At 37.3% G+C, this 22,282-nt stretch overlaps 1 protein-coding gene and 1 long non-coding RNA gene across 2 annotated transcripts; both read left to right on the top strand.

Moving 5' to 3' along the window:
- The first annotated feature begins 1,449 nt into the window (after window positions 1-1,449).
- On the top strand, window positions 1,450-5,272 carry LOC130013541 (uncharacterized). Its single transcript, XR_008788727.1, has 3 exons — window positions 1,450-1,848; window positions 3,815-3,904; window positions 5,134-5,272. It is a non-coding gene; the product is annotated as an uncharacterized LOC130013541 (long non-coding RNA).
- Window positions 5,273-5,629: 357 nt separating this feature from the next.
- Window positions 5,630-22,052, top strand: LOC126808770 (uncharacterized). Its single transcript, XM_050533719.2, has 14 exons — window positions 5,630-5,715; window positions 6,492-6,585; window positions 7,462-7,539; window positions 8,060-8,205; window positions 11,166-11,203; window positions 12,460-12,568; window positions 13,001-13,165; window positions 14,572-14,716; window positions 15,644-15,763; window positions 16,621-16,672; window positions 16,989-17,138; window positions 19,442-20,071; window positions 20,371-20,706; window positions 21,564-22,052. Exons 1-14 carry the CDS (start codon window positions 5,687-5,689, stop codon window positions 21,758-21,760), a joined length of 2,289 nt encoding a protein of 762 aa, XP_050389676.2. The 5' UTR covers window positions 5,630-5,686; the 3' UTR covers window positions 21,761-22,052.
- The last annotated feature ends 230 nt before the right edge of the window (window positions 22,053-22,282 follow it).

Raw genomic sequence — 22,282 nt, forward strand, 5'->3', positions numbered from 1 at the left:
AAGATAACAAGCATAGACATACATGTACGCAGGAAAGATACATTCTTCCATTTTGATGCTAACTTAATGGGACATTTCACATAGTAATGGGCCTACTAAAAACAAATATTGTGTGTCTTAATAAACTTCACTTTTACATGAAACATCAAATTTGTTTTTTTATTAATTATCTGTCAAAAATATCCAAAAAGAGATAAACTGCTTAATTTAATATAACACAGTTGTGTATATTTTAAAAGTGTGATGTCTCTTCAAATTCTGCACATTCACATTTTGCGTATTTGATTTTAGTTCAAGTTTCGCTTAGCCAGAGATTTTATCATCCTAATGACCAGTCCCTATCCTTAGTCACAATGTGTCTTTAACCATGTGTTCGGTGCATACTAAAATTATTTGTCAAATTTTTAAAATCTTATTTCGCAAACGAATGTCGTTTATATATAAGTTTAAACTTTGTTTTGTTGAAGAATCTACTTGTATATTTATACTGTGTCAGAAAGTAGTTTAAAATACACTCGAACCGGCTTTTCTGTTTTATCAGAGAAAACAATATTGTGAGTCATTAATTGATGCTGAATTAATTGAAGGCGCTCTACGGGATATGTTTGTGGATTATCGGATATTTTATACTAATACCTTGAGAATTATTTAAGATCTAGGCTTAGAAATTGTCAAAGACCATCTTAACAGCGCATATTCTGTGTTTGTAAGTAGCGAATACAGATATAAAATGAATTGCAAAATGAAGTGGATCGTTTTGTTAGCGCTGTATATGGAGTTTTCTTCTGTTAGCGGAGTGAATTTATTCCGTAATTTGAATTCACAAAAATTGGGTAAATATTTTAAAAATTTCTTTCTTTTTATTATATGTAGATCATATTTTTGATTAAGAGGTTGGAAAAACACAATTAGTAAATCTGATTAGGTATTATCTCATTTGAGTCCACGCTGAAGTAATATGTCCTGACAAATAAAGCGAAATAGAATTAAACGCTTTACATTTCTGCACTTGCCTAGTGAAGACAGGCATAATCCATGCATTGTGCTATGAGGTAATGCGTCACGACCCAATCTTATTTCGATTTTCCAACTGAAGAGGGGGGGGGGAGGCTTTAGCCTGAATCCATTGGTACACACGAGACATCGATTTATCGTTCTACCCATACGACTAGACACTTGCCATGTTCTGCGTCTTACACTACTGACAATGAGATGCAACCCGGGACCCCTTGTTAGTCTCAGTCCACGCAATACATCACAGTATTAACACACCTTTTTGTAATCAAATTATCTTTGTTACGATTACGTATATGGGGTGGGGGCCGTGGTGTCTCAGTAAGAAAAGTGCTGGCTTACTAGCCAGGAGGTTCGGGGTTCGATTCCGATGTAGGCCGAGAAAGTTTCCCCGTGATTTTTCCAGCGTGGTGTCCCCTTGTCAGTGTTGCCCCTTGCAAGGACAGCGTCTATTCGTACAGGGTGTGACTAAAGACCAAGGTCCCGTGTTCATGTTGACATGCACGTAAAATAGTCCTTGGCAGATAGAATTCAGAATCGACTGTCCGGGAATGTTCACACACATTTCGATAGTTATGATATAAAATGTGGATGATTTTAACATTTAATATTATTTCAGGCGAGGTGACCGTAGAACTAGTATCTACATCAGATACGGCCACTGATAGAACCAAGCGATCACCAGCTCTACCTGGAACTCTTTCATTTGAGTTTCAGTACGGTGGTGATCAGGTTTTGCTTAACCTGGAGAAGAATACTAATGTTGGTATCAATACTCCTGTATTCCTACACAGACAGGGTGAAGCAGTCCCTCTAGGTTCAACCAATCATAAGGTTTGTTTGTTTGTTTGTTAAAGGGGGGTTCTAAAACTTTATATACATGTACAACTGGTGGTAGTTTTTACTTTGATGTGAATACAAGTTATATATTATATCAATCTGTCATGACGTCATTATAGGTTGATATATTCGGTTCATATTAACCTCTTCATATCAACCTCTGATGACGTTGATGAAATATTATAAAGAACACAGAAATTACTTTTTTTATTCTCTTAACAGTTACAAACGTTTATGGTGCAGTTAGTTGCATTCAGCACCGAAACAGATGTACTTATCGGTATATTTAGATCGGACTCTTAATTTCGTATTTATTTGCATCAGTTGCATTGCTGGAAATCGACCCTCTTTCATGTAACAAATCACTTTTGTTCTTGTGTATACACTTGACACCTGAAAGATATCCACACAGTAATTATATGTTACACAAGTTTATTAAAAATATCAAGCAAAATTCAACCTGCCCACGATAATACGATATGTACAAAAGAACTATAGGCTTATAAAAATATCTGAAGGAAACTTACCCTCAACAATTCAATTATCCATGTCTAAAATATCTTTCAGAATTTTCTCTTCGTCCACATGTAGATTTATTTCCATACACACTCCAAGACTTGAAAGTATTTATGGCCCAACAGTCCCTTCGTTTAGTATTTTGGTGGACAGCCCAATTGAGACAGTCCGTTAAATCCTACTCTTAACATATTGAAAACCTTTCAGGTTCAGTCAGAAAAATTGGAACACATTGCCCTCGTCTGATCAAAAGTTTCTTCAGCTTTTTGACTAGCAACTAGTAGATCCTCGTCGGAATTGAAATTCACATCTATTTCGCCTTCAATCTGTTGGCTAAAAGGGATTAATTCTTCGTCTGGTAATGTGTTACTATCCATTTCATTTTTGCGTTTAATTCAAATGAACCTATCGAGACTCCAAAATGGCGAGAAGGTATTGTGAAAGAAACCCGCACGTTTAATCACGCGAGTCCATTTATTTTGAAAGAAACCTGCACGTATATTCACGTGATTAAGTTCGGTAATATGCGGAAATTATCGAGTCATTATCCAATCATTGTTGACTTCAAATAGCAGAATCCATTTAGTTTAAGGATGATTAAAACTATGACGTTGTATATGTCGGATATAACCCTTCTCCCGTGTGCTCTCTATGAGATCAACCTCGGATAGGTTAATATCCAATACATACATATTTACAATAACATTGTTTATAAATCGCACTTAAAAGTTCCTTTATTTGGCTCTGTTACTTATAAGTACATCATATACACCACGTTTATATACATATACACATATACATTAAACATGCATTATGCAAGAGCTAAATCTGATTATTGCAAGTCTTAATTTAGGATTTAGATGTTATAGAAATTATAAATTAGATCTTTATTTAAACAACAAGACCAAAATCAACTCTGTAGACCCACGGATGGCTCGGCTACAGCTCGGATTTAAATAGGATTTCACTAATTGATTAAATCAGATAAGGGGTAACCTGATGAAAATACGTCAGTTAGATCGAGGCTAAATGATAGAGTGTACTTAGCGAGGCCGCTGTAAAGCGTTTCCGTATGCCATTGAAAACTTTACTTGATAATCGAGATATGTAGGTGGAGTTAACGCCTGTCAATCAAACGTTCGGCGACGGTGAAGACACATTTCGCTACCATTTCTAGGCAAATATTACAACGATGATAACTATGTTCAGAATAAAGTAATTTGACTGAATTTTTCAATATATTCTTCTTTCATCATCTACTTTTGAACTGTTATAGCAAAAATGACCAACTCTCTATAAATATCTCCCATAATGTATCTTTAATCTATTTGAACTGGAATCTGCATTTCCGATAGTACCCGCATTGTACGGGTTTACTCGTGTACATATAATACTCGTAACTTTAACATGTTGTTATTCATTCGTTGTATTTTCTTCATTCAAGACAAAAGATGTAGCTTTTTACCAGGATGTAACCAAGGGAGCGTCTATTATGGTCAGAAGACAGGAACAGATGACAGATATGTATGAACTGGTAAGCTATGGCTATTTTCAACCTCCGATCTTTACGATAGTTCGTACTGCCCCATTGCTCACTTAAGGTCCCGATCAATTTTAATTCCGTAAACTTTCATCGGATAATCATTTCACCATCCATGCGTAAAACGTCTAGGCCACCGAGACACACAAGAATACCAAAAAATAATCTTAGTATTCTTCTGCTATCTTGAATATTGATGACGTATGAAATGATTATAGCCTCCAAATAAAACAGAAAGAAAGCGTCCGCTTAGGGGTTTAACGGCCACTCAACACAAACTAGGTCATAAGTAGGGGTCTATAGTAGTGGAAGGAAAACGTAAAAATCCCAGAGGAAACCCACGTGGTTGGGCAGGCGATCATAATCCTTGTCACATCTATATCAATCTTGGAATCGAAACCACGCCAACGAAATCAATGACCGATCTTTTGATCTATAGTGTGAGCGTACACTCCAACTCCTTCCCTCGAGTTATATCGGACTCTCACAGTAGACAATGTCCGGTTATGTCCAGTTTCATCGACCCCACCCCCACCCAAATAATTACAAGATGTTGTATTCAACTGAAAGATTAGAAGGGGTGTTTAAAGCAATAATGATAAATAACTGTACCATCTAAAACAGTTTGATAAACATAAATAAAGTCGATCCTAACCAATAGTCAAAATACAAAGTTTGGAAGACGAATTTCTTGTCATCGGTGGCGTCTGTTGGCTTGATAGGAAAACTGTTGTCTAGTCAGTCAGATGGGACGGACAATCGAGAACATTGATTGTACACATTGAAGAGCACGTAAAACAACATTAACAAGAACTTGGAATTTAATTGAATGTAGGTTGAACGACACAATTAAGGACACAACTTGTGACTAAAAATGACCCCTTTCTTCTTTTTCCTATTCAACTAACCAATGCATTTTTCAAAAAAGTAGAACGAATCTCGCCATAACAGATTACCTCCTCCTTTGACCACGGAAGTAGTCACAACAGTCCAACCGCTGACTCAATCTGTTTTTGGAAATTAGACAGCAGCCTTAATGAACGGGGCTATAGAAACAGGTGATAATTATCTCGCCTGTTCATAGATTAACTGTCCTTTATAGATATGAATATATTAGTATCTAGAGGACCACCAATAGGCCTATAGTATTAAACAAAGAATAAAACCAAATTTTAGAAATTGTATTATTGTCTCCCTTTGTTGATTATGTCCCTTTTTTGTAGATGGGAACATATTACCTTGAAGATAACCAGTACAGTATAGAACCAATCGAACCAAATAAAGAAACTCAACCAAGCTTTTCTATGACCTTTAATCATACCATTAGTATCCTGAATGAGCATCTTAATTTGAAAGATGATATAATTAAATTTGGTAAGTTTTACTGTAACGTCCATGGCAGGTGTGAGTAAAATTAAGCTTATGCATGTAGCATCTCATTAGATGAAAATGGATACAATCTACATACAGTAAAGTTTGTCTGTAATGTTTCTTTGGGGCCTAATTTTGACGTTATATCCGTGTAACGTTGTCAACTTAAATTGAAATTGAAACGTGGATCAACTAATCATTTTATAATCTGTATGATAAGCTTTTATTACCCACTTAATGAAATACAGATCTAGATGCACAAGTAACCGCATTTAAACTTTCATCTAAATTGTATTACGTTTGCTATCTATCTTTTCAGGTGAATACGATGTCCCACTGGAGAATACTATAAACCGTTATAAACGTCAATTGGTTGTAGATAATATATATACTGTCGAGTTATTGATGGTCATAGATCATGCTATCTACCAAACGTAAGTTAATGATGGCTATATATCTTGCTGTTTTTCAAACGTAAGTTAATGATGGTTATATATCATGCTATCTGACAAACGAAAGTTATTGATGGTTATATATCATGCTATCAACCAAACTTAAGTTAATCATGGTTATATATCAGGCTATCTACCAAACGTAAGTTACTGATGACCATGCTATTAATCAAACGTAAGTTGCTGATTGTTATAGGTCTTGCTATTAATTATCAAACGTAACTTGCTGATGGTTATGCTATCTACCAAACGTAAGTTGCTGATGGTCATGCTATCAAACTATGCTATCATGCTATCATGCTATCAAAGTTGCTGATTGTTATAGGTCTTGCTATTAATTATCAAACGTAAGTTGCTGATGGTTATGCTATCTACCAAACGTAAGTTGCTGATGGTCATGCTATTTACCAAACGTCAATTGCTGACCTCGTCACTAATTATGCATTTACGGCTCTACGTTCACAGACAACCTCGTTTGAAGGTCAAAACAAGGATATAAAGAATTTGACGTGTGACTTAGGTGGTTTTGTATAGTATTATGTTTCATAATTTGATTTATTTGTAAATTGAAACCTACTTCATGTTATCCGTGATGGACTTTTGAATTCTATGTTATTTGGTCTGTAACCATATATAAATTAACTCTGGAGATTGACATCTTGATTTTAACGTCAGTATCCTCACAAAAAAAATGTATATTACTTTAATATTGTTCTTGGTGTATATTACTTTAATATTGTTTTTATAACTCTATCTAGATGGTATAATGGTATAAAAGAATCCAATCCTGTCAAGAGAAGGGACAAGACAATCGAGACTATTAAACAATACTATGCGTTTGTTCTCAATGGGGTATGTGTCTTCTTTTAATAGCTACTCAAGTTTAACTGAAATGGGAATGATATGACGTAAGGGATGAAGTAATGGAGCTTACGACGGGCTCAATTTTACTCCGTGGTGGGTGTTATAGCACCATACGGGGTTTAGTCGCCACTCACGTTCTCTTTCCTCTTCCTGTTTATCGAAAACTGAAATCTCGGCTCCCATAGATCAGTTTACCCGTCCTTTATCTCTTGGAAAACTCGCCGGCCATTGATCAGTCTTAAATTGGTTCCTAAGCTCCGCCCCACTGGCTCCTGAACTATTTCTTTTAGCGCGCAATGAGAGTGATTCGGTTAAATACGCGAAATTTCTGAAGAAAGGCTAGATCTATTTCTTAAGGCCAACTTAGTTGGGATTAGCGCTAGCCCTGTTTACATTTCGTGACCTTTGACCAAACTTGAAGAAGTTGGCCTTATCAAATAGATCTAACACTGAAACGCGAGTTTGAGCCGCCATCTTGGATCTTTGTGAAGTGATCGACGGAAGGATACATCACGTGACATTCGAAATGGCCGACGAGTTTTCCCAGAGATAAACAATAGGTAAACTTATCTGTGCTAGCCTAGATTGACTTACTTAGATCAGTAATATTGCAGTTTGAGAGGAGGAATTTGGGTACAAAAACGTCAACGTTTTTTTTAATGTGTACGACTAATGTATTAGTCAATTTCACAGGAAATTGAAAAATAAAAACATTTAATTCCGCGTGAAATTTGTATTTGACTTTGGAGACATACTGGACCAAACTCTTCTAAAGAGATTTGCTCACGTTTATGTTTAAATGGCCTTGTTCAGTGATTGCAGTAATCGTATATTTGTTTTTATTTATATATTTATTATAATCAGATTGATGTACGCTATGCTTCTATACAAGAACCAGATTTACAGATAGACGTGACTTTCGCTGGTATTCTGATATTTGATGTAAGTTTTGAACAAAAAAATATCAATTTCCTCCATGTTGTTTTCGTTGGTTTGCCAGATTCAAACCGATCAAAACCATTAAACAATTTTAAATACCAGACCAACAAAATCAGACCAGAGAGAGCGGATATGAACTCAGCACAAACTGGTACATTTCTTAACCAACATGGTCTTTTTTTATTTCAGTAATTTCTTGTCCACACAACTAAGTTTGGGTGTGTGTGTGTGTGTGGGGGGGGGGGCTTATGATCTAAAGCGCACATGAAACTTGAATCGATCACGAACCCTATGATTTAAAGCGCTCACCTTACACTCCTATTCGACCACCCCCACCCCGCCGTCACACCCCTAGTATATCGAGTTATCATTAGTCTCTAACCGCACAAGGCATCAAACTGTTTCATATTTTGTTTGGGATGGGTTTTTTTTGAAGGACGACCATGACGAGTTATGATTAGTCACTAATCCCACAAGGCATTATAGACTGTTTTATGTTTTGTTTTGGAATGTTGTTTTGAAGGACGACAATGACTCGTATTTATCGCCAAGCAGTTTACTTCCTGGAGATTTGGTGGAATCATCTGATGCTCTCGAGACATTTAGACAGTGGGTGCTAAGTAACATGACGTCACTTCCTCCTAGTGATCATGTTATGTTATTTACTGGGTAGGGCTATGCATGTTTTGTTTTTTTTTTTATTCAACTTTGTTATTTATGTTATGAAGCCTATTTGTTGATCACGAACACTGACATCCAAAATTAATGGGGTTTTTTCACCATTGACAAATACCACAATATTGATTCCGTTACAAAATCATAGTATGGTAATGATTCAATCTGTTTCACAGAGGTATTGTTATCGCAATACCTCTGTACGTTCTTTCGGTCTTTGGGTTTTACGGCCACTTCCACCTAGGGTGATATCGCATACAAGTTTTTCCTAAGAAACTTGCCAGAAGAGGCCACAAAATAGGCTTATTCCAGCTTTTGGGTAAAGACACAATGTCTTTGCAGGGATTCGTCCAAGGTGAAATTCATCCACAGGAGAAAGCTCCGGGTATTGGAAGTAGCGAGCGTGCTCAATCTGACCCGCTTTATCATTAATGCTACGATGTTATATAAGGTAGGTATTTAGGTCAGACTGTCAGTCGAGCCCGAGGGCCCGGCGCCTTTCCGACCTAGAACCAGCGGATGTAAGCAAACATTCACCGGACTAGGCGTTGTCGTGCCATTAGCCTTACGAAAAGACAAAAACGACCCCACAGGAGACCCGACATCCCTTAACCTAGGGACGTCCGACTAACAGGAGTCCTCTGGATGATCACTTATGGATCCCGTCCGTTGGGTCTTGGGGTAAACCTCAAGTCTTCACGGAGTAGAACACTCTTCTTGTTCCTCCGGGATCACATCGTAATATCTAGGAACACTGAGAGCCGTGTTAATGGCTGGGGTCTCCTTTCGGCTGTGAGGCGATCACAGTCTACTAGAATATGTGCTGGGGTTACATCCGTGCTGCAACTACACCTTATAGATTTAAAGGTACGATGTCTGAGCGTTTCTTTCACCTTCAGCTTTGTGATTACCCGACCGATTTTCCCGCTGGGTTCCTCCAGTTTTGACACTTTCGGGGCGAGCCTGTCCGCCTCACCGTTCCCCCTAGATTTACGTGCGATGGGGCCCATGTCAATACTACTCTGTTGCCCTTTGCCAGGGAGTCTTCGTAGGCTAGGTAAATTTGGGTCAATAGTTTGGGACGGGCACCGATCTCTGGTTCCTTATTGATTCCAGACTACGTAGAGAATCGATAGGACAACATGGTATGATTGCCTTTGGCCTTCTTATTGTTGTCCCCGACTCTGGTAAACCTCGAGATTTCGCGAAAGGCAGCTTTCCCTCAATCGGCTACGTTTGACACAATGCCCCAGAGTAAGTGGTTTCCTTCGTAGTGACAGAGGGGGTTCACTTACTTCTTGTAGCAACGCCTCACGCTTGACCCACATCCCGCACCCTGTATCAATACAAATTGCTTTGTATGGTGTCTAATTTTCGAAGTGTAATGGGTCTTGCATTTAAGAAAGCCATGCAGCCATAATCCAGTACAGGGTGTATTAGAGAACGGTAAATCATCATGAGGGCAACCCGGTTCGCTCCCCATTCATGACCCGTAGTTCAATATGCGTTGAGTGTGTGTTACTACATGTAACTTTTCTATCAAAGTTTACAACAAGGAACTTGGTTTCGTCTTTGAATTCTATATTCTGACCATTGAGCTGCAGAGACTTCCGGGTAACCTCGGGGTCTTAGCACACTAACATGCCCACAGGTTTTGGAGCCGAGATCTGGAAGCCCGAATCATTTGCCATAGTGGTGAATCCCATTCAGGGCTCCATGCATAGATTTCTAAACCTGCGAATAAAGGGTACTATCGTCCGCAAACGTAGCAAGAGAAATATCTTTGCCAAGATATTCTTTTATTACGTTCACCATGATATGGAACAGAGTGGCGCTTATAGCTGATCCCTGAGAAGTTTCGTTTTCCAATCCGGTCTCTTTGCTGAGGTATTTGCCAATTGTAACCCTTATTTGTCCGAGACAAAACTCTTTATCCAGTTACACACGTTACCATGTACGCCCACCAAGGACAGTTTGTTTTACAGTCTTTCTGTCCAGACAAGGTCGAAAGCTTTTGACAGATCAACTAAGACAACATACGAGTAAGACTCGCCTCTCGTTGCGGTTGTTGTCATGTCATGCTAAAGTCTGGCAATTTGATCGAAATTGGAGCGACCCCGACGTAAACCGCTCTGGTTCTTGTCTAGCAGCTGGTTATTCTCTACGTAGTGTATTAACCTATCGTTCAAAGCGTCGAAGTGAGACTTGCCGGCCGGTAAGACACCGTTTGCTTAAGAACTTTTTCCGTCTTAGGGATCGCTACAACTTCTACCTCTGCATAAGATGACTTGACCTTTATAGAAGTTCAAATTCCTTCTAGGATTGACGTCACATCACGCGGCGTCAATCATTGGCTCGATAGCTCGTGCAATGTTTATGCAACGTGTACTGGTCCGGGCAGAATGGCGCCTTTTAAGCATGTTATATACTCATTTACACTAAATAGGAAATATTTTTACCCAGATATACTTCAAACTCCTTTTTTTATTTTTTTACTACTTCAAAAAAAAAAATGTTCTAGAATTTAATTTGCAGAAGGTAAAACGTTAATATTGCGAGCTCATTAAGCCGCACCGATGAAATCCCTCTTAGGGATTGTAGCGGCCTAGCAAATATCTACTGCTGATCAATGTGGTAATGGTCATTTGTGTGTATGATTAATATATATCAGTCTTTATCTTCATCCTTATGTAACACAAGGAAAAAGTTCCCTTGCCTAATGTTTGGGTACCTTAGTATGAAACAACATTTTTCTTGAGCAATACTAAACTGTTTAAACTCGGAAATAAATTTTAAAATTGATTATAAATATTATACAGCTAGCTTATGTAAAAAAAATAAGGAAATGGGGGGAGCTATAGTTCTTTAAAATCGATTGCAACTTAAGAAAAGCAGCTCAGGCGAAACAACGAGAGTTCCGACGGTTTTCTTTCAAGCTTCTATTTCGATTACAGGTTTAATTTAACGTATGGCGGGTCAACATCAAACGCAGGTATTTAATACTTTAATTTTATCAGCAGTTTTAAAAAATTCTTGGGTTAGTTTGTTAAAGATGTATTATGTAAGATTTAGAGAAAGGACTGCCTATAATAGTTTAAAAGTAGATAATGAATAATGACTATATTGAAAATTTACCTTATTCTGTTCGAGGTTTTCAGTCTTTGAAGTTTTCACAATATAGTCTTCATTGTCAACTCTCACTATTATATGGCTATTAATTCAAAATCGCGACCACCTGATGGTCTAAAGAGTAATTTATGAGCTTGACATGTAAATAAATGTCTAAGTAAGATTTATAATAACATTTAGCTCTTAATGCATCTTTAAATATTTAGTTTTATTGATTGTCATTTTAATGTTAAAATATGAATAATACCACGGACTGCTGGGCGGCACAATGAGTTCACAAAGCATGTTATGTTATCAAATCTTTCAACTGTGTCTAAAAGTAGCCATTTTGAAATTTATGCTATACAACAAGTGTATAAAAAAAATACGAAACGAAATTGTAATCTAATTTCAATTAGATTGAAGTTTTTTTTGGTTTTTATTTTTTATTTTTATTTTTTTTTTTTTGTTCACCAAAACCCTGCAAAATGTAATGAAGCAGTGAATACATCGCTTAGAAACGAATTATACATTCACAAAACTAAATTTAATGTAGCATCATGTTACATATACTCTTCAAAAAAAGTAGGGGATATTGAAATGCAAATACCTATGCAGGTTGTGATATGATAAATAGTCATGAACACTTGACATGCTTTGAGAGTATGTTCACAGATGAAGAACTTATCGCCCCAACAGAACCACTGAGCTGCATGTACGACACGCAATAGCGCCAAGAATCGGTCGTGGCACTGCAACAGGGGTGGCTCAGATTGCCCGAAATCGTGATTGGACGGTTGACTAGGAGCATGCCACGACGAATTGCTGAATGTCTGAGGATTGGTGGAGCAATTACTCATTATTAAGACAAAAGTCAAAAACGTCCATTTTCACTTTTGACGGTGTATCTCTTTGCGAGTGAAATGGGGCCGTCAGATAAGCCGCCCATATGAACTGTTTATGTTCATGTGTAGGCAATTGGCCTGTTATTAACATACACTGGTTACCTCTAATAAAAACATTTCCGCAGTTTTGTATTGTTTCTGAATATCCCCTACTTTTTTAAGAGTATATATTTAATTAGACCCCAATGATGACAATAAAGACATTAATTTACTGTACTAGGTTTCTTCTCTCTAGGGTTGGCGTATTTGAGGTCTATATGTAACAGTGAATATTTTTTCTCGATTGTTGAAGAATATTTTGAGTTTAGAGTTATTTCTATTGCTGCTCACGAGCTAGGGCACAGGTAATAATTTTAACATTCATTTTAATTATAGAAATCGCGTGTGGTGTCAAAATACAAATATGACCAATTGAGCTGTATCCATCACAATCTATGAAATAAACATGGTTCGTATGGTCGCCTGAAGGAGGGTGGACAAAACCCCCACCCCACCCCCTCCATATGCCACTGCTTTACACATTGAATTTTATTCCTCGGACTAATTTAAAGGATTTGGTATGGTACTATATGGTACTATGTTAGCCCTGCAGAATGTAGGAGAGGGGCGGGAGGGGGGGGGGGAGATTTCGAAACATCGGCTAGACCTTAGAAACATTTATACTGTTTTTTCTTTCTGAATCCAGAAGAAATATATTTTAAGCCCCAAAAGGGTTCAAACCATGGATTTGTTCTCTGGCGTTTAAATTGACCATATGTTTTGTTTTCATATTTCAGTCTAGGTGCCCGTCATGATATGGATGAAAACACATGTCTGTCATTCCAGCTGTATATAATGACGTCACGGTTTAAATTCCCTAGTAAAAGTAAAGCCGCCAATCCCTACAGGTTCTCCAAATGTAGTATACAGTATTTCAAAGATTTTATTTTCTCTTTGAAAAGGTAACAGGTTATCCACGTAAAACAAGTCCGGTTCAGTGAAACGAAATATTCGACTTTTATTTGACGCTTTGTTTCAATTGTAAGACTCTTATATGAGTTATACTTCGGTATTCCCATAAAATTCGATCAATCCTACTTTTAAGCATATTTTTGGCTCTGGATAATACCGTTTGATTTGTTACGCAGTAATGATTGGTTGCTAAGGCTTTTGTATCGTATTTGACACAGAATATTTTGTTCAATCCAACAAGGCGTATGATTCAGGGGGTGAAGTCAACGAAGATCTTTAGTTGTTTGATGGATTTTAATTCTAGAGATGTTTATATGCCTGGTATTTACGATTAGCTTATAGGGCCATTTAAACACATAAATTATAGGACCTAGCTCTAAAAACCTTGCCATTCCAATTGTCTAACACTAGCTACAATTTATCGCGCTGTGTTTAGCGCTACATTTGATATAGTCTGAGAGACCTTGCGCAAGTACAAATAGGTTCAAACGCACAATTGTCAACACATATCATTACAGTTTGTATTGAAATAAGTAATTCAACCACAATTAGTGAAGACTGGACCACGAAAATAGTTACCGAACAGTTTTTCGAAGTGATATTTCTTATAATGTACAAGCCGCCATGACACCACCCAAGTAAAATATCGCCAAACATCGCTTCCCTTATAAGGCAGTGTTAATACGCTTTTTTACTATGGATGCCATATATGTGTGATCATGTGAGACAAAGTGCGCATACTATTTCTGGCTGGGCAGGCATTTTAAATTAAATAGGAGAGAAATTTCGGGTAGCATTTGGGCTTGCTCAAAGGAACTCCGTAGGTCGATCCATTACTGTCGCTGGAGTAAGATGGAAGACATTAGTAATGGAACCATTTCTAATCTACCACTAGCTATCACACAGATAACCCAGAGAAATAACGATTCCACCAGAGCGCCAAGAATATGAAGATGATGAAATGAGGTTTAACGTCCCACTGTTCTGTCCCTAAACTAGCTAATGAAGACGGTCATACGCCATACAGTGTGCTATGAGGGAAATTTTGCCCGGGCAGCGGCGCTACGGCCTACTCTTATATAGAATTCCAACTGCCAAGGGATCTTTTACATGCACGCCAATGTGCACACGAGACCTCGGTTTTTCGTCCCAGACAGCTGTCCTTGTCAGGCCCTCCGTCCTGCATCACTGACAAGGGGGAACCACGCCCGAAAATCTGGATGAACTTTCTCGGCCAATGCAGGGATCGAACACCCGGCCCCCAGGCTAATGAGCCAGCGTCTTACCCACTTAGCCACGTGATCCCCGCGCCAAGAATAACTATCATAACTATTTGATCGACTGAGACTGATATCACCCAAAATATGATGTGCGGTGTTTTGTTTTTATATTTTAGACACGGATCGTATTGCTTAAAGACTCGTGATGCTCTACAAGATATAAAGGAGATATCTGGGTTTCTGATCAATCAACCTGGAGAGATATATACATCAGATATACAATGTCAAAACAGTCAGGGTGACAGGTCTTATGTATGTAGGGTAAGTCATGGTCATATGTCTTGTGTCTGTAGGGTAAGTCATAATTATATGTCTTATGTATGCCTAGTTATGGGAATATGTTCTTTGTAAGGTAAGTCATTGTGATAATTATGTCTTTTGTCTGTATGCTAAGTCATGGGGGAATGTATTTTGTCATGGCGATATGTCTTATGTCTGTAAGGTAAGCCATGGTGGTATGTCGTAGGGTAAGATCTAATCAAAACCAGATGGTATTGTTATTCGGATGGTCACTACATTAAACTCTTGAGTTCATTTTAAGAAAATCCCGTTCTGGGTCTGTGACGACAGCACGATAATGTGTTTGAGGTTGTTTAGACATCCAGTCAAATGTAACAATAACCAAAGCCTTTTAACAGACATTGCAGTATTGCTTGTGAGGGGCGTACACTTGATTAGAAATCTACAAATGTCTCAATTTATCGAATTTTTAGATTGTCGGTTAAAATGGCGATACAATGGCGGCCTAATCTGATTGGGTAATGTCGTATGTATGCTTCATACTGAAGTTAATTGTGCTATCATGATATCGTATATTTTAAAGTTATTCTGATAGTTGTAGCATGTCCATTTATTCTAGTTGTGGCATCATGTCCATTTATTGTGATTGTTGCATCATGCCCATTTATTCTGAGTGTGGTACCATGTCCATTTATTGTGATTGTGGTAGCGTGTCTATTTATTCTGATTGTGATATCATGTCCAGTTATTCTGATTGTGGTATCATGTCTATTTATTCTGATTGTGGTATCATTTTAACGTTTTCTTATTGTGTTATCATTACATTTTAACATTATTCCGATTGTGGTATCGTTTGCAGTTTAACACCATAATGATTGCCATACTTATTATTACGTGCGTTCTATCATCTTTATTCTTTAACCTTGATTTGAAAAAAACTATTTGCAGGAGAAACATCGTGGTGATTTTAGTAGTACCTGTAGCCAGGGTATGTTATGTTATAACACAGATATTGGTATGTGTTCTAAAATATTACCAGCTGATGGTACACCGTGTGCTAAAACTAAGGTACGTCTCTACTCGAAACTATGTCGTTTTGACTGAAAAATAAATTAAAAATGACCACGATGTTTGAATTAACAAACCCCTCTATATTTCACCCTGTATATGTCTCGTCAGCACGGTACCTCAGTCGTTTTGTGGGACACATATTATGTTCATTATGGTTATATGGTTACGTGCGTAATTAGAGACAGAGGAATTTTGTCCGAACGGCGGCGTTTTCGCCTATTCTCCAACGAATTCCAGCTGTCTTTAATTATTTTACATGTATACTTATGGATCTCGGGTTTGCCGTCCCTTCCGAACGACTATGCATAATTCCCTTGCCACCCGTAAAATCTGTCCATTACGAATACGTGTTTTTTGTGCTTGTATTTGCTAATTCAAATTATAAAATGATTGGGTGGCAATACTGCGCCGACTAGTGAAATAAGCACAAACTAGTCACTACTGTGTTAAAAACGTCCATCACCCCCACTCCACATAGAAAATATTATCTCTAATATTAGTATGCATAAAAATAGGCATCAATGGAGCCTCAGTTATTTTGCATAAAGGATCAATATAAATATATTTATAATATATTAAAGTGGTGTATTAATGTAATATTTTATATAGTAAGGATCAATACAATTATATTTATAATCTGTTACAGTGGTGTATTAATGTAATATATTATATAGTAAGGATCAATACAATTATATTTATAATCTATTACAGTGGTGTATTAATGTAATATATTATATAGTAAGGATCAATACAATTATATTTATAATCTATTACAGTGATGTATTAATGCAATATATTATATAGTAAGTATGCATATAATTATGTTTATAATATGTTATTATAATATGTTGCAGTGGTGTATTAATGGGACGTGTGTAGAAGAAATGTCTGTCAATAGACTAGCAGGTATTTATAACAAGTTTATCTTAATAAAACTCAATTTAAACATATATACAGATTCGACATTCAGTTTTATCAATAAACACAAAAACACAAGTCACTCACTCTCAATCTCCTACATGCAATATCTAAGATTTGCTGTGATGGTAAAGAATCGAAATTGTACGACAAAAAAAGTAGTTAGTCAACCTCCAATAATACCCTTGGTGAATGAACAATAGCCTATGCTGCTTTAGAGACTGAACATAGAAAGAAACGGTTAATAACACCAGTAATTAAGATTCTGCAATTTGTATGTTTCAACTGTTTTGTTCTTTTAAAGATGACTGTCCGTTTGGAGACATTCCAGTAGTGGTTCGAGATAACCAGACCTGTCGCCATCTTGTTTCTAGTGCACCATGGGAATGCTATGATGAACGATTCCGTTTAAATTGTTGTGATTCCTGTTTCTACAAACATACAACGGTAGCAGGTAGGTAAAATGAATGAATGAATATTTGCTTTTAATTCCTCCGCATCGCTCCAACCCACCACCATTGTTGGAAATTATTGAATTATAATGGGTGGTATCTAATTTCTCAGTGGCTCATTCAGTCAGACGCTGGCTAGCTATCCAGAACATTCCTCGAAATTTTTCGACGTGGTTTCCCCTTGTCAGTGTTGCAGGACGGAGGGCCTGGCAAGGAATAGTATCTTGTCATTCGGGTGGGACGAAAAACCGAAGTCCTTTGTATACATTGCAGTGCACGGAAAAGAAACCTTCACAGTTGTAATTCGAAAATTTACTGCATAGCGCGCTGTCTGTCGTAGGTCCGTCTCCATTAGCCCAGTCGGCATAGAAATGGATCTAGACAAGTATAAAGAAATTTGTAATGGACATTCGTAACTAAGATCACCGGCCTAGAAACTAGACCAAAATGTGGGGTTTTTTTCCAGCATAAAAGATAAGATTTCTCTTAAATAATTTATCAACCGTTGAATTAAACGTACACGTTCCAATGATTACAATTATATACAGGAGACTCGCAAATGATTCTTTATAAGTTTAGCTTTCTTATATGCCCGTATTGTTTACCCCAGACTTGATTCATTTACAAATTTTAAGAGTTTTTCATGTATTTAGAATTTTAATGAGAGTTCACTAATTACGCCCTGGTAATAAGGTAGATTACGGTAGTAAATTATTATTATTTAGATCATTAAGTTATTATGTTTTTACAAACCACTGAACTTCTACGACATAACTTTAACACTAGAACAATTGAATTAATAGTACATTGACAGATGTCAACCACAGATTATTGTTTTGATGGGTCATAACATGTAATTTGCATAAAATACTCTTAAAGTTATCAAGTGTAAACATCAAGGTACATTAATGTGCCATTGTTTGAGTTATAGGTCATGATATTTGTATGTAATGTGTTATGATAACCGGTTGTCATTGTTTCAGTTATAGACCCAGAGAAATTCCGCGAACGAAGACGGGTGGGCTTAGTTCCTTTCACGTACAGTCCTTACAGTATGAAGCACACTGGCTAGACAATTAGACCATATAGACTGGATAACCTGCTCTAAATGACGTCAGGCTGGTTCCTACGTTACTGCGCTATTCTGACTTCATGCAAGTCAGAAAAGGAGTGACGTAGGAGCGGGTCTGGCGTATTAGAGCAGGTTATCCAGTCTATTAGACCATACAGATATAATATTCAGATTCCCCAGACCATGTTTCAAATGTTTATAACCCAGAAGAAACATTCACATACACTTCCGTATAATTCATCATTACAGACAGTGTGATTGAACATGATCCGGCTTCTAAGTTAATATGTCAGACGCGAACGGAGTACAGTATACAAATTAAACAAAACATACTGATTGTAAATAAAAAGGCAATGGCTGAGAGCAAAAGTAGGGTTTGAGTAAATATTTATGACGTAATATAACGCTAGTGTTAATCCAAAAAGGGAAATAATTGTGGATAAAATAACAAGGTTGCAAACTGAGTCTTGCCGGAAACGAATTCACATATGGCTTCCGCTTTTTCCTGAGCTGAGATTAGGGAAACACTAGAGTGACACTTCAGTGATTAAGAGCGAAGAGAGTGTTGCAAATTGGGTTGAGGTCAAAACAATGAGTTAGTGTTGAGATTTGAGGTAAATAATTAAGTAAAAACATAAGTTTTAACTGTTTGTCTCACACGAATCATATAATTATCCACTAATAATGTACTTAAAGGTAAATAGATAAAAACTAATTGAATACAATAACGTGGACGAGTGCCATATATTGTTTTTAAATAAGATCATTTAATTTTTTCAAATAAATTCATTTTTAGCAAATTCTCTTTACAATTTGTTCATATTTAACGCATTTGTATGTCAATTTTAGGGTTCTGGTCTAAAATTATGCAAAAATACTATTCTTGGCAGATTGTGTTAAATGGCACGTGTTCACCTTATTGTACTAGCATCCTCGATTATTGAAAATGTCCCATGAATTTCGATTTTAAAATTGAATATATTTTGAAAAGTGTAATCGTTTTCCTAACCTGGACATAGGATTAAGAGGCTGTGGTTAACTCTTTTACTTACACAAACACTAACGTTAGCACTGACGTTCTGTTCTAAACTCACCCAATGGATTCCAAACAATTAACTCATAATTGTAAAATGTAAGAAGCTTGAATAAATTACATTTTGACTTAATTTGGTGAAAATTGATTTAAGGTATTAATAGAGTACCTGACAACAGTTATAAACTGTTTCATTTTAGGTTGTGAGTTTGGAGATCGTCAAAGCAACTGTATTAAAGAGGCCTGTAATGATTTCAACGAAACAACGAGGACTTCCGAATGTTGTGAAACTTGTTCTGATGTGCCGTTTCCTACACGACCAGCTAGAACAACCACAACTACTATCGCTACCACTACTACCATGACAACCACTGCCATGCCCAATACTACAACCTTAGCAACCAGAACCTTACAAACTACTCCCACATCTGCAAATCAGGTTGCGACACTGATTAATCCAAATTTAGGAATTGCGCAAAACTCCGTGCCACCGCTAACAACACCTGCTACTAAAACCGTGACATCCAAAATAAATCCAGTGACAACTCTTTATGATATTGGTGGTGTGACTTTTAAATCTAAAAACCCCGATTCGTCCGTTCTTCCTAATCCAGAAACTGATACCCAAAACTATATTACCAAAGAAAATGTTCCGGTAATTACAAGAAACATCACACCCTCATCTGGTGTAACTCGAAAGAACCGCCATAACAACCCTCCTGGTATTCCCCCTGACGCATCTCGGGATTCACCTCAAGAACTGTCGGGAACTACTATGAGTTTCATTACACAGAATGAAAAACCGGGCGTTGAACAACCTTCGCCCACAGGTAGGCCCGATTTTATAGATAATCCATGCCTTTCTCAAGATTATTCCTCCAACATATTGAGCATTTCATTGTTTTTTCTCATAAATCGTTCAGCATTCAGCATCATTCTTGAAATCGGAAATGGTAAGGTGAAAAGTTACGACCCCAAGTCTTTCGTCGAAGTCATTCTTTTCCTCGTGAAGGTATTTTTTAACTGGGTGTGCTTAATTTTATAAATTAACAGAGTACATATTTTTGACTTTTGGGGTATGTGTGAACATTCTGGCGTGTAATCTTATATTTGAAATATTCTATTGCAGTAACAGACCCACCAAGAAGATATATTAAAAATCATGGCACTGGTGACGATAGTGGACCGTTATCCACAACCGACAAATCGAACGAAATTCATTATATCTCAAAACCTGACGTTATTACTTCCTCACATAATACACTGCATAACAGCGAAACAAATATGGATATGACGACTACGATGTCATCAATTCTGAATAAACCAATCACCAACTCTAATATGCAACCAATATGGCCGCCATTCATCAACCGTTACCTGACGACAAGACACATTTTAAGGAAGAAGATATCACGTGGTAGCAATCATGGTTATCGTTTTGATAAGCCAGGTGGTGAATCAGATGGTAAGAGAAATGATCGGACCGGAACGGGAATTCTCACATGGCAACAACTATACCGTAAAGGCTCAAAGGGGACACGACTGTCATTGATTTCCCCGTTTTCATGAGCCCAGTCGACGCAGATTAGTGGGACGTTAAACCTATTTCATTTTTTCAAAATTTTTCCCTTAATGTGACAACGGTTCTCTCATGCAAGTCGGAGCCATTGTGGCTAGGTGGCTAAGACGATGGCTCGCTAGCCTGGAGGTCGGGTGTTCGATCCCTGCATTGGCCGAGAAAGTTCATCTGGATTTTCCGACGTGGTTTCCCCTTGTCAGTGGTGCAGAACAGAGGACCTGACAAGGACAGTTGTCTAGTCCTTCGGGTGAGACGAAAAACCGAGGTCCAATGTATACATTGGAATGCACGTAAAAGATCCCTTGGCAGTTGGAATTCGATATAAGAGTAGGCCGTATCGCCGCTGCCCGGACAAAATTTCCCTCATAGCCCACTGTATGGCGTATGCCCGTCTTCATTAGCCCAGGTTAGGGGCAGAACAGTAGGACGTTAAACCCCATTTCATTTCATTTCATTTCTCATGCAAGTCAGGCTATCCAGCATTAGTGTGAACTGCAAGTGAAGACAACTCTGCTGGAGAGGAGTATTTTTCATGTCAGCTGCTGCTTCTGACTGGGAGTTAACGTCCGCTGCCAACAAGGGGGATGGGGGTATCACAGACAAGAAAAGATACCTCTGGTATATCAGAGAGGGCGCGTTCATGTCAGGGATAGCTGACCCTTTGGAATCTTGCTTAAAACACTTTTATTTTATTTTTCTTGAATTGGGCATGTCCTCAGTTTGAAAACTTATTTTTATTACAGAAGATGGAAATTCATCTGGGGGAACGTCGGAAGAAGATTCCAATGGTAACGGCCATGGTTCCTGGCGACAGCGATTCTTCCATCATCTTCGTACGAAAATAAACCAACACCAAGAACGTAAGAAAACCAAATCTAAAAACTTTTATGAAAATAAGCTGTTTAGTAATCTGAATCTCCAACATTTAAAGCGATTTTAAGATTTTTTAAGCAACATCATTTTTTAAATTAAACATTTAGTTATGCGTATATTAAAGGAGATGTCCCCGTTTTTTTATATGTTATACCGTGATATAAGTGCCTTTAAGATGCAGAAGCATCGCCAAAATGATATACCATTTCTCATGTCTGAAAAGGGCTTTGAAATAAGAAATTTCCCTACGAATGTAAATTTTGTGTCCTGATAAAGGGTTATAAATTACATTTCACAAACCTCCACAAGTTTATAAACAGTTTATAAACATGGGTATCCATGTGGAGAGTGATAAATATTATCGAAAACCCCACATGTAGACTGGTCGTTTATTTTCCTTTTATTAAATATAACATAATATAAAGACACCAGACATGAATTTATATGAGCTGGGACGTCTCCTTTAAACATTTAGTAATAAATCTATATAACCATTTAAACACTTATTTGATAGTATAACATTTTTATAATAAGGGCAGTAGTGCAGGATTCAATCTCATTAAAATGTCGCCTAGTTTAATATTCAAAC

The sequence above is a fragment of the Patella vulgata genome, chromosome 1 (genome assembly GCF_932274485.2).
Source record: "Patella vulgata chromosome 1, xgPatVulg1.2, whole genome shotgun sequence".
Taxonomy (NCBI): domain Eukaryota; kingdom Metazoa; phylum Mollusca; class Gastropoda; family Patellidae; genus Patella; species Patella vulgata.

Bases quoted from the DNA above. Each gene is read 5' to 3' on its own strand.
- LOC126808770 (XM_050533719.2), top strand. From the start codon at position 5,687: ATGGTCATAGATCATGCTATCTACCAAAC. The intron at 16,673-16,988 runs GTATTTATAACA...GTTCTTTTAAAG, and splicing joins GTCTGTCAATAGACTAGCAG to ATGACTGTCCGTTTGGAGAC. The intron at 20,707-21,563 runs GTAAGAGAAATG...TTTTTATTACAG, and splicing joins GCCAGGTGGTGAATCAGATG to AAGATGGAAATTCATCTGGG.